This window comes from Meriones unguiculatus, chromosome 2, assembly GCF_030254825.1.
Source record: "Meriones unguiculatus strain TT.TT164.6M chromosome 2, Bangor_MerUng_6.1, whole genome shotgun sequence".
In the NCBI taxonomy this organism is placed as follows: domain Eukaryota; kingdom Metazoa; phylum Chordata; class Mammalia; order Rodentia; family Muridae; genus Meriones; species Meriones unguiculatus.
The window spans coordinates 64,456,055-64,470,022 of record NC_083350.1 but is presented as its reverse complement, the minus strand read 5'-3'; the positions used below and the strand labels follow the sequence as shown (position 1 = coordinate 64,470,022).

General features: G+C 35.8%; 1 protein-coding gene across 5 annotated transcripts in view; it reads right to left on the bottom strand.

The window, feature by feature from the left end:
- Positions 1-13,968, bottom strand: part of Nol4 (nucleolar protein 4) — a 345,385-nt gene that overhangs the window by 211,210 nt on the left and 120,207 nt on the right. For all 5 annotated transcript variants that reach the window (XM_060377625.1, XM_060377621.1, XM_060377622.1 and 2 more), the window contains 2 exons: positions 13,189-13,301; positions 3,340-3,472 (listed from right to left, as the gene is read on the bottom strand). In XM_060377625.1, coding sequence (XP_060233608.1) covers positions 3,340-3,472; positions 13,189-13,301 — 246 coding nt within the window. The remainder of the gene's footprint in view (positions 1-3,339; positions 3,473-13,188; positions 13,302-13,968) is intronic.

Sequence of the window (13,968 nt, the reverse complement as noted above, 5' to 3'; positions counted from 1 at the left end):
AGGAGTTTATCCCACAACTTTTCCCAATACTTTAGAGACATCTGATTTATGGGTACAGGCAAAGGAGCTCACTCTGTCACTATAAGATATTACTCTTGCACTGTCTGCTATCACATGTAGCTAATTAATTATATACCATTATTTTGAAAGTACTCCCCCCTCAGGCAACCATATGTGGAGGCCATAGTACGGAGCATGACTGCTATATGGAACAGCATAATCACAGAACTTCCCCCTCCGTATGGACATCTACCTGCCACACCACCTACTCTTTTCTCTAAGTTTCACTTTAAAGCCTCTCCTTGCAGACTCTCCTCTGTAGTCAGCCTCTGACTTGCATAGACTCTTCTTCCTTGCCTACGCTGGTAACTTGTGACTGTAAGACTCCTGGCACCTTATCCACCCTTACCCACCAAAGACAGCTTTGTCACATCTGAAGATGCTACACTTGTCTTTAGGGAGAAACCATGCAGTCAGTAGATGGAAGGAGGCTGTTAGGTGTTCACGCAATACCATGTCAGGGATCAACAGTGCAGAGGCCAGGAAGCTCTGCTGCCCATGAGCTCTATACTGGACCCAAATCAGGAAGCTCACCCAAACTTAGATAGGCTACATCACAAGTCCTTACCTTGTTATGCTCTCCAAAGTTTAAAATGCACCATTCACAAGAAAGTAATATATTTGAAGCTAACCTTGACTTAATTCTTAAAACATCTCAGTAATTTAAAAAAGATACATATTTAAATTTTTATTGCTATGAATTTTTATTTTTAAAGGGCAAACTGGTTTCTCATAAAGGTTAGATAGATCATTTTCATTTCTTTATATTATATCTTACATGCAAGTTGGGACTATGCCTTTTAAATATTTTATTTATTTATTTGCTCACCATTACATGCAAAGATACACACACATATATTTGTACACAGAGGGTGATAATTTATAGACATACACAGATATACACGTATATACATACACATACATATCTAATGTGCAAAGAAGAATAATTAGGTGTGAATGGCACAATAGAAAGAGCATACTGTAATTATAAAACAAGTGTGAAAAAATAGTACAAGTTTGTATAGGTGTGAGGGGGTGGAGGATGTTAGGGGTATAAGAAATTACACAGTGTGGTGTTTGCCAGGATACTTTAAGAGAATACCATTATCAGGAAAAAGGAAAGAAAATATGCAAAACTCACTTTATAAGCTATAATTGTGTCGGAAGGCTGCACCTTAATTATTTAAATGGTGGGGCATGTAAGAACTATCTGAAATGGAGCACATGACAGGAAACTCATAGCATGAGAAGACTTATAAATTAATAATTCTTGCAATATAGAAGCGGAAAGGGTAATGAATGGGAAGATAATATAGTTTCACATGGTAATAAGTTCCCTGAGGAATGTTAGCAATTAGGAGATGGATGGAAGGAGGTAGTAGATACTCTTATAGCTATCAGGGCTTGGAGAAGAAAACTGGAGGCTCATGTGAGTGCAGACGGCATTGAAAGTAACATGATTAGGTTTGCTTTCCTGAGTGGTGAGTGGACAAAGTTAAGGAATACTCCCACGACCTGTCAGCACAAACTGGCAATAGTTCCCAGAGATGATCAAAAAGCAAAGAGCTGGTTGTTTTCTTTTGGAGTGGTGATCCCAATAATCTACCAGGATGGAGAAACTTCTCATGCACTAGGAGAGATGATGCCAAGGAAAAGCCAATGAACCATGTAAGGGAGAGCTCCTAATGAATAAGAGAAGGGTGAGAAGGAGGCTGGGAAAGATTCAACTAATGTTCATGAGCAGAGCCATGAATGAATAGCAGATTTTCCTCATATTCTTGCATGGCATCTTATGAAGACAATATAGATTTTCATCACATGAATTGCACACTATCCAAAGATCTACAACTGGCAGTTTTAATCAGGAAAGTGATGAGTTTTCATAAATAGAGGCACAGTTCTGAAGTGTGCATTCTTCAGGGTCTTCAGAATTATATATGATAAGGGTAAGGATATAAATAGGCAAAATGCATTAACAGATAATTGGTTTTATATATATATATATATATGTATGTATTATGTGAATTATTATTCACATATATATTGACTGACATGTATGTTATATACATATGTCAGTTATTCTGTGATGCTGGTATTATTAATGTGTAAGGAATATCTATTTTATATGAAAGTTTCAAGAATGTTCTGATAGTATTCCCAAGTGAAAGCCTTTGCTACTATACAGCTGTTCTATTGTATAGCAAATCAAACGATCTGATTTCATAATAATCATAAATGTTCTCTTTCATGTAGATCACAATGTAATTTCCACTCTACTGAGACACCTCTAAAATGTAGACAAGTGCCCCATGATGGGGACATTCATATATTTAATACTGGGGATATCTTAAGACTTTTTGGTATAAATAGAATAGAAAATCAGCCTGAAGCACCAGCAACTTTTAAAACTAGGTTTTAATAACAAGTTTCAGGAAACAAACAAACAAACAAGAAAAGAATTTATCCTATCTACTGATGCAGTGAAAAAAAAAACAGTCATTTAAATTTATATATGATTGAAATAATAAACCAAATTTAAATTAAATTCTCTATTTTCTATTTACAAAATTTATTTTTACACATGCTAATATAGTTATTTATATCAAACTTAATATTTATCAAGACAAAAATCTACAAAAAAGTTTTCAAAGTTCCTTGAGCATATCAGGCCTGAGGCACTGACCATCAGTTGACTTTATAATATTAAATTTTATTCCCAGCATCAACAGCAAGAAGACTTAGAAATCTTCTTCAGATTCTTGAATAGGAAATGCCAATCTTTCCTGAGCAAGAAAGGAACTCAAGATCACAGCAAAGTCGTCTTGCTACTGCATCCCTTTGATAAAATTGTCCTTCAATATCAGGCCCTTTATATTTGGAGCATAGCTGATAGGTCAAAGAAAATTTAATCATATTTAAAATCTTCATTTTCTCAAAAATAAATGCCATAAGAAACCAAAGCCTGAAACACCAACATAGATATTCAACTGCACTCCGGTGGTATATTTTATATTTGAGGACCAAAACATGGATGTACCTGGCTGTCACATTTTAATTTTAAGAGTACTTAGATCTAAAAATAATAAAGTGTATGACATAACCCGAGGGCCCAGAAAAAAAAGACAGGTTTTTTATTTTGTTTTGTTTTGTTTTGTTTTGTTTTGTTTTGTTTTGTTTTAATGACCAAGAGTGAAGAGGTGGTTCTGATTTTAACAGGTTCTTACTCATTTCTGGATACTCATTGTTTGTTGATTCATTTGTTCATTGTGAAAGGCTTACCGTCTTGCTGGCCATGGAGAGTCTGGGGACTTTGCATTCTTTCTTCTAGATTGGAGCTAAGGTCAGAGTTCACGGCTGACATCCTTGTTGAATCGCTCATATCAAATTCATCACTTTCTATCGAACTCTCATCCTGAAATGGTATGAAAACATCATTAGGCACCATAAAATTTAACTGTGTGCAAATATTAACCATTCTGTCTGTGTGCTCAGTGAAAGGTAAGCTAGTTAGTTAAACTATTATCAGACTCTGTAAAATAGGGTACATACAGAAAGATGCTTTGAACAACAAATGGTGAAATTATTTCTCCCCTCAGGAAATGTGAAGACTTTTGGATACTCAAACCACATCTTATGCACAGCCCCATTGTAAAGATAGGGCAATGTGTTTAGAGGGGGAGTAGTTTGGGAGTTAGCATACATATTGAAATATTCATAATGACTATTAAGAATTCTTAATGAGTTTGTATTTAAAACCTTGAACATAAAACATGATTGCTGAGTAGTATTCCATTGTGTAAAAGTACCACAATTTCTGTATCCATTCCTCCATTGATGGACATCTGGGTTGCTTCCAGGTTCTGGCTATTACAAAAGCTGCTACAAACATACACACTTGTGTACTTGAGTATCTTTTGGATACATGCCTAAGAGTGTTATAGCTGGTTCTTGAAGAAGCACTATTTCTAATTGTCTGAAAAAGCACCATATTGATTTCCAAAGTCATTGTACAAGTTTACATTCCCAACAGTAATGTAGGAGGGTTCCTCTTTCTCCACATCCTCTTCAGCATGTGTTGTCACTTGAGTTTTTGATCTTAGTCATTCATATGGGTGTAAGGTGAAATCTCAGGGTTGTTTTGCATATCTCTGATGGCTAAGGAAGTTGAGCATCTCTTTAAGTGTTTCTCTGCCATTCTATATTTCTCTACAGAAAATTCTCTGTTTAGCTCTGTACCCCATTTTTTTAATTGAATTGCTTGATTTATTGCTCTTTAACTTAAAGAAGATAAACAAGACAGAGGACCCAGGGTAAGATGATCAATCCTCACTTAGAAAGACAAATGGGATAGACATTGGAAGTAGGAGAAAATAAGTAACAGGACAGGAGCCTACCAAGAGGGCCTCTGAAAGACTCTACCAAGGACTGTGTATGGATATAACCTAGAACCCCCACTCAGATGTAGCCCATGGTAGCTTAGTATACAAGTGGGTACCTTAGTAAGGGGAACAGGGACTATTTCTGACATGAATTCAATGGCAGATTCTTTGACCTCTCCCCTCCTCCCCTTCACAGAGGAGCAGTCCTGCTAGGCCACAGAGGAGGACATTGCAGCCAGTCCTGAAGATACCTGAGAAGGTAGGGTCAGATGGAAGGGGAGGAGGTCCTCCCCTATCAGTGGACTTGGAAAAGGGCAGGGAGGAGATGAGGGAGGGAGGGTGGGATTACGAGGGAATGAGGGAGAGGGCTACAGCTGGGATACAAAGTAAATAACCTGTGATTAAGATAAAAAATAAAAAATATAAACATGAAATAAAATAATCATGACAGAAAGAAAAAAATTAAATTTTACTATAAACAAAATAACTTGATAAAATATAAGTACAGATAGTGTAATGCAGTAAGAATTTTTCATCAGCAAACAGGATGGGCTCCAATAATAAAAAAGATATATGTGTAGTTTTACCTGCTATGTTTGATATAAAGCAAATAACTTTTGATACATTTCACAGAGATGAAAGATAAATGGTAGGTATAGATTACAGATAGATAAATGACAGTATATAGATAATAGATATGTAACAGTCCATAGGGAGACAAGTACTAGATAAAAAAGTGATATATGGCATATAGGTAACTGATAGGAAGGTAGGTAGATAGATAGATAGATAGATAGATAGATAGATAGATAGATAGATAGATAGATAAACAATGAAAGGTGGTTCATAGAGAAGAGATTACATGTAGATAAATAATGCAAATATTTGTGATAGGTAGAACACTAAAACCATAAAAAGAATTTTACATAACATTGTGTAAAACTCATTCACTAAAAGTCAGGTAATGAAAATGTCTAGCAAATGGTTAATTCAGGAAAATGTCCAGTGTAAACAACTAATAATGTGATACTGGTCTACTTTTTAATTTTTGAGATATAATCTCAATACAATTACAATAATTTTCCTTCACTTTCTTCCCTCCAAATTTTCCCATATAACTCTCCTTACTCCAGGGATCATTTTGTCTTTGCCTCTAAATGTTGGGAATAAGGGTGGGAACCATACTTCATGGTTATGAGGCAAGTGCTTTTTTCACTGAGGCACCTTTCCAATCCTAAAATTGTCATTATAAGTAATTACTTAAATTTTCTTTATTTTTCTTCTATCTATCTATCACAATTTATTCACTTTATATCCTGGCTGTAGCCTCCTCCCTCATCTCCTCCCAGTCCCACTTATCCTCCCTCTTCTCCCCCTATGTCCCTTCCCATGTCCACTGATAGGGGATGTCCTTCTCCCCTTCTCTCTGACCCTAGTCTACCAGGTTTCATCAGGAATGTCTGTATTATCTTCCTCTGTGGCCTGGCAAGACTCCCCCCCGCAGGTGGTGGTGATCAAAGAACACGCCACTGAGTTCATGAAAAGCTTCTGTAAAGCAAAGCATACGGTCATCAGAACAAAAAGACAGCCTACAGACTGGGAAAAGATCTTCACCAATCCTACACCTGACAGAGGATTAATATCCAGAATATACAAAGAACTCAAGAAGTTAAACACCAACAAATAAAGTCATTCAATTAAAAATGGGACAGATAGCTAAACAGAATTTTCAACAGAAAAATATTAGATGACAAAGAAACATTTAAGGAAATGTTCAATGTCCTTAGTCATCCAAGAAATCCAAATCGAAACAACCCTAAGATTCCACCTCACACCCATCAGAATGGCTATGATCAATCAAAAGTCAAGGGATGACACATGCTGGAGAGGATGTAGAGAAAGGGGAACCCTCCTCCACTGCTGGAGGGAATGTAAACTTGTACAACCACTTTGTACAAGTTTGATTTGGCAATCAATCTGGTGCTTTCTCAGAAAATTAGGAATAATGCTACCTCAAGATCCAGCTATACCACTCCTGGGCATTTATCCAAACGATGATCAACCATTCAACAAGGACATTTGCTCAACTATGTTCATAGCAGCATTATTCATAATAGCCAGAATCTGGAAACAACCAGGATGTCCTTCAGCTGAAGAATGGATATGGAATAAGATTATTTCTATAAAATTTATGCTTGTATAAAATGTGTGTGTATTTAAAAAAAGATCTAGATGTGAAGTCTCATTCATGCTCCTTGTTCCATAAAGGAATGTAAAACTTGATGAACATTGTAGGTATTCAGGATACATCTATCACCATTAAATAACACTTGTGAGCTTACATTTTTAGAAGCTTGGACAAATGATTAACAAGTTCTTTGATTAAATTAACACTTGTCCTAATTTGGTTTCTACTGTTGTGTTAAAGACCATTATCAAAAGGAACCTGTGTGATGAAAAGGTTTATTTAGCTTACAAATCTCAAGTCACAGCTCACTGAGGGAAGCTAAGGCAGGAACTCTAAGCAGGAACCTGGAGGCAAAGACCACAAGGAACACTGTTTACTGACTTGCTATATATTTTTGCTCTTTAAAAATATCAACTTTAAAGTATTTGTTATCATCAGTAGAAGAATAATTGAAAAAAATCAAAATAAATTTTAACCTTACCATATAAAGTATGAGACACATCAAAATTTTCTATATTAAGATATCAATTTTATATATTTATACAGTACTGAATTAAGCTAAAGCATTTACTCATTCAATAGTTATATTCCAATTAGTTTACAATTCTTAACTAAAATATTATTCATAATTAAATAGCAAAGATGTATGTATTGTGAGATTGTTATTTTATTAGCATGTAAGTGAAGATAACTACTATCAGGGGAAAGCCAACGGAAAACATCTAAGTGTTAAGCTTTCAAAGGAAGGTTTTCTGAGATTAGAACGCATGGTTGTTATTATTATGAGAATCTTCCTCCGGGATCATTTTTAGAAGGTTCATGTGAAAGCTTTTGTACATAAGCATCTGCTTGCTGTTACAGGATAATCCAGGGTAATTGCACAGGTTAAGTTCATGCCTCCTGAGACTGAAATGTCACCATTGTACTCAGTCCTATCTAAACGTCATTGACAGTCCTTCAAATTTCGGAATGTGCCTCTTCTCCACTCAAGAATTATGGCTCATGTCTATACCATAGTATATAAATGACCCAATAACACAGGGCAGTTAAAAATTGATAATCTTTCATCCTTAAGTATTAAAATATACTGAATCAGTTACTATCCATAAGAGTACTTTAAATATTCTAATGTTTAAATCCCTTCCTGCATTGCATTCTTATCCAAGCAAAGAAATATCTTCTAGAAGACTTTTTGGTAATTATTGTTTTCTACACTCATATTTTGGAGGTTAGTTCTTCTCATGGTATCATAAAACTTTCTCATGTTCTGTTCTCAGTCAATTTTAAAAGTTAGCAGACTTCCCTGAGAGAAACATGGTGTGTGTATGTACCTAGACTGGCTAGTACAGAGAGAGTCATGGGGCCCTATGTAGGCTGCCCAGGCTCCACCGGATGGCTGTACATGGATACCCATACAGCCATCACTAACTGGACTCAGTGAGGACATGAAACTGGGAGGTAGAATGAGGAATTCCTGAGGGAAAATGTGAGCTGTAAGGAGTAGATATGTTCAAAATGTATTGTATGTATGTATGAAATTTTAATTAGTAGATGAAAAAAATATATGTTAAAAAGACTATAAGGAAGGTGTATCATGAAGCTATCCATTTCTTTTTTTATTTATTAAGAATTATGGTTATTTAGTTTTTATTGATCTGGATCTTTGAATGAAATGTTCTCTTACCATCCTCCCTAGTCCATTTGCTGAGAAACTGTAACTGAGTCCCATGAGTAACAGAAGGAATTCCCAGAGAAGTTCATCCTGAACTGTTATTTTATCCACAGAATAATAAGAAATGATGAATTGTGTTAATTCACTAACTTCTGAGGATTATATACAGCAATAGGTCCCTAAAATTTACCAACCTGTTTCACCTCTATTCTAGATCATATCTTATATCAACTGTTTTCAATAAACATTAATAATTAAAACACATGTGTTATGAAAGAAGCAGGCGTTGGGCTCTAATATCAGATAAATTTGGGCTTAAGCAGCTTATCTGGTCTGTTAGTGAAAAGCCTATGTTTCGCATGTACAAGATGGTAATGAAATGTGAGACAATTGTAAATATTACATTAGATGGTAGAGACGAAGTCTATAGAAAAGATCCCTTGTTATCACTTATGCAAGGCTTGCATTTTAATGTGTGGGTCCTTTTATAAAATTATAACAAAACTATAGCAAAGAACCCTACCCTTTGCCTGGGGCAACCTTGCTTCTGTCTGTAGCACAGAACTTTTCCTCTGACTTTTTAAAGATGTCATTGTACTCTAAGAGTGCTACTGCAGAAGCCATGGCTATTTCAGTTACTCTATCTTGACTTCCTTGATGGCATCAAATGATCTTACCCTTCAACCTTTAATATCAGGTTCCTTCCATAACCACTTACTACATATTCACTACCAACAACTAAAACTCTATAATCTCTTTTTCTAATTTTTTTACTAATTTTGTTGACTGAGAACTTCATTCTTGTATATAATACTTTCTCGCCACCTTCTCTTATACCCTTCTCATCCTTATAATGCCCTCATCATATCCTTTTCAACCTTCATGATTTTGGGTTTCATTTTGTGACCCACAGTTTAACCAAGACTGTCTGTGTGACCATTAGATTGGAAGCATCTATTTGTTAATCCCAATTTCTATGTCATCTCAACCTTTCTATACCACTCCCTGTAAATTTCCAAATAACTTCACATTTTACACTGAAGTTTATGACTAATTTTCATAGAATCTTTTTGGTGATCCACCTCTACCAACCACCTCTCCAATGACCTTGGTTTCCATAATTTAGCTGAAGCTACCTTTTATAGCACTTAAATAACTGGTTACAGTTTTCCCTTATCTACCCATGCTCCCCCACAAATACACACAATTATGAGCAATTATTTAAATTATTTTATAAATATATCAGATCATGAATCAAATGTCCTCGTACCCTGACATTGAAATTTCAACTTCTCCACTATCATCTTAATCTTCTGAAAACTTCAACAACCTTACTCTGGCTTCCTTTACCACTAAGGAACTTGGAGAAAAGAGAGGGATATTCCTACAGACTTGATCATCATTCACCTCCCACTCTCTGAGACATCCTGTGTGTGGTACACTCTAAAGCCAGCTCTCCCAGCCCAAAGAGAAAAAATATGTTGCACCCAGTAAGCTGGAAGGACAGAGCCATTTAAGACCTTTAACATTGGACATGGAACTACAGGATTTAGTATGTTACCTGCTAAGTTCCAGTCTTGCTTTGGTCCAGTATTTTGTCACTATGTGCAGATTCCTCCCTTCTGGGAATCTATATTCTGTATCATTATGTTGTAAGTATGTAATTAGCTTTTTTTTTTATTTTACAGGGGCTTACATTTGAGAGATTGTATTGAGTATCAGAAGAGATTTAGGACTTTTAAGCAGTCTTGCGACTAAATAAAACCATAGAGACTTTTTAAAATTCATTTATTTTTATTAATTAACAGTTTATTCACTTCTATCACAGCTGTAGCCCTTCTCCCTTGTCTCCTCCCAATCCCACCCTTTCTCCCTCATTGCCTCTCATGCCCCTTCCCAGTGCTAGGCTAGATGCATTTTACATTACGATATCGGCATCAGACTATGGGAGTCAAGAAGTAGAATGTGGTGGTTTGCATGGTTTGTATCAGAATGTCTTCCATAGACTCAGCTCTTTGAACACCTAGCTTCCAGTTGGTGACACTGTTCTGATAGGTTTAGGAGCTGTGACCACGCAGGTGGAAGTATGTAACTGGGGGGGGGGCAAACTTTTGGTTTCAAAGCCACATGCCATTCCTACTGTACTCTCTGCTTCATGCCTGCAGTTCAAAATGGAAACCCTCAGCCTCCTGCCCTTTCCTCCACTCACTCTGCCCTCATAGATTCTTATCTTATGGAACTATAAGACAAAAAGAACTTCCTTCTATAAGTTGCCTTGGTCATGATGTTTTATCACAGCAATAGAAAGTAACTAAGAGCAAACTTCATTTCTTTTAACTTTGCTCAAATGATGCCATGCATCTCTTTATTCCTCCATTCATTCATTTATTCACTTTTAGGGTACTTGTCATTAAACCCAGGACATCATTTTCAGGAGGTGAGGAGTGTGACTGTTTTGCATTTTGAATGGGTTCCTTTTTGAGATTCCTTTCTTCTTTTAATAGAGTTTAGCATCTTTTTACTTGCCTACTCTTACTGATTATTTTCTTTTCCTCTCACTGGAAGACATGCTTCATAAATACAGGATTTTTTGTTAAATTACTTCTAAGAGTACATAAAAGGTACTCAATAAATTTTGGTGAATTTACTGGATTAATTCTTATTTAAATTTAAATACAACTTATAATCAAGATTTGCCTAATCTGAATTTCAGTTCAGTATGCTTATGTTATCCAATTTCCTAAATCTGTAATAGTTACATTTGTCTAAATTTTTGTAAATACTCTAACAAGTAATTTCTTTGAATATTTTAAAACAGTATGCATCCAATTTAATAAATTCAAACTGTGATGATAAGGATAATTTCCCTAATTATAATTTGTAAAAGCTCTGCTTTTTAGTTCAAAACATGTATGATGCTTTAGATCCAGAAGGACTCAGAATAAATAGCCTGTGTGGTAGGCACGAAGCTGATTATAATCAAGGGATATAAATAAACCTATTACCTCTAACTTAGCTTTTACAAGTAATTTAACAGCATTAACTTTTCTTTTTTAATTAATTTTTTATTTTTTATATTAATTATAGTTTATTTACTTTGTATCCCTGTTTTAGCCCCCTCCCTAATTCCCTCCCTATCTCACCCTCTCTCCCTCATCATCTCCATGCCCCTCTCCAAGTCCACTGATAAGGAAGGTCCTCCTCACCTTCCATCTGACCCTAGTTTGTCAGGTCTCATCATGACTGGCTGCAATGTCTTCCTCTGTGGCCTAGCAAGGCTGCTCCTTCCTCGGGGGTGGGGGGTGAAAGAGCCAGCCACTGAGTTCATGTCAAAGACAGTCCCTGTTCCCATTACTAGGGAAACCCACTTGGGTACTGAGCTGCCATGGGCTATGTCTCAGCAAGAGTTTGAGACTGATTCTCCAAACAAAGACCATACATGGATATAACCAGCTTTAACTTTTCTATGAGACGTTATTTTTTTCAATTCTGTCGTGATCATGGTGTCAGTAGTTTCATTATTAGGAACAGACATATTTAAAAAATCCTGCTTTGGGGTCTTTAGTATAGTGACTTTTTTACAGTTAAGTCAATCATTCATTGTTAGCTATCTGGTAATACCTAATGCAGTACAACCACTTTACAAATATTCTTAAGTGAGTGAACCCCATATAAAATCAACTGCAGTAAAACAATGTTATAGTTTCAAGATTAAAACTTGGTCAAGTACAGGGAAACACAAAAATATTTAAATTTTACAAATAAGGTATCCAAAAGGTAATTCTAATAAGCTTGGGTTATTTTTTACAAATGATCTAGTATTTTAAAAGTAAATATCTAACCACATTTTCTGTTACAGAGAAAATTCAAGGAAGGATCTTATTAGCCTAATGGTCTGTCTCCAGCACAGATCATATGAATATGTCAGCTTGTTAGGCAGATGACTAGTTGATGAGGGCTTACTGAACTCCTACAGTGTGCTGGTTGTCTTTGCTTCCTCAAGGAAAATACAAGTAGCCTAAACACATGTACATACTCACACACACATACATAGACACAACACAGAGACATACATGTAAACTCACAAATACAGACACACACATGCACACACATTCACAAACACACATATACACATACACAAATGCAAACTCACAGGTACACATACATGTACATGCTCACAAAAACACAAACACACATGTACACATACACAAAGACACAAATGCAAACTCACACACATTCACACAGAGAGACACACAGACACACAGACATACAGACGTATAAGACACCCAAACTTAAATTCTTTTACCAAAAATGGGAACTACATTCCTAGAGAATATCAATAAACACACATCTTTTGTGTGATATATGACAGCACATTGTTAAATTCAAACGAAATATAATAATCTGAAACATGAAGACACCTGGAATTAAAAAGAATTGTGAGACATTTTCTCTCAAAATGCAGATATGTGAACACAGGTGATTAAATCGTAATGTTTTAAAAAGACTTAAAAGATATAGATGCAACTAAGAGGGTTTACTGGTTTCTTCTCTGAAGATAGTTTCAGAGGTTCCCTATCCTTGGACTCTCTCTGGGTAGGGATGCTCAGGACTTTCTCGCTATTTGCCAAGACTGCCTCAGTGGCAATTTAGCGAGGAAAAGAAATATTTCTCACATAACGCCAAGGAAAATAGACTTATCCAGGGACTCTGCATCAGGATGTGGTGTCTTTACTCCATTACCAAATCAATTAGTTCCTGGCAAGCTTCATTTCAATTAACAATGTAAGTATACAGCCTTCAAGTGGCACCATGCTTAACCCATAGCCATGGGTCTGCAGCTTTGTTCCTATATGTGGGTGATGCAAACATAGCTGTTTCCGGTTTACCTCATCTTGCTGTGAGTTTAGCAGCTGCAGTTTCATGTGCTTCATGTATGCCATGGTGATTGGCATGTTGTAGTCGATCATGCTGGTCACCAATGTAGGAGGCTTCCCATTATCTGCAACAGAAAGGTTTAAATCTGCGATGAATGCAGCACTGGGTTCCAGCTGCCCCTTCAGGCTGAGTCCGTGTGTCTAATTAAAAGATAGTCTCCTTGACGCTAATGATTGAAAACCATGAAACCACTGTAGATGAACTGCACAAAATAGAACATTCAAATTTCCACAATCTGCGTTGGCACAATTGAACAGAACGCACAAATCCGCTATTTCTGATTATAAAGTGACTTTTGAATATCCTAAGTAACAAAGAGGAAAACTCATATGCTGATTAGGCACTTTTAAACCTTTCATTGCACAGTTGTTTTATATATAAATTAGAGGGAGTCAAAAGAAAATAGCTTTTAATTTTTCTTTAATTTTAGTATCTGGGTTACCTAGCTTCCAACACATGGGAGGATTTTAAATGTGCCTATGAGATTAATCTAATTCTTGAGATAACTTAATGCTTGAGAAAATTACCTGTAAAATTTCAATGAATGGTAAAGCCAAATTATGCTTATAAAAATTTTTAATTGAAGGCGTTCCATCTAATCTATGATTTCTGGAAATAAGGACTCTCTAGACTTGAAAGGTTATTTACAGTGATGAATTTTCTTGCTAAGTATATCTAAAAATACCATGAAATGCTACCATGATGAAAATTAAAACAACTTTATGTATGTT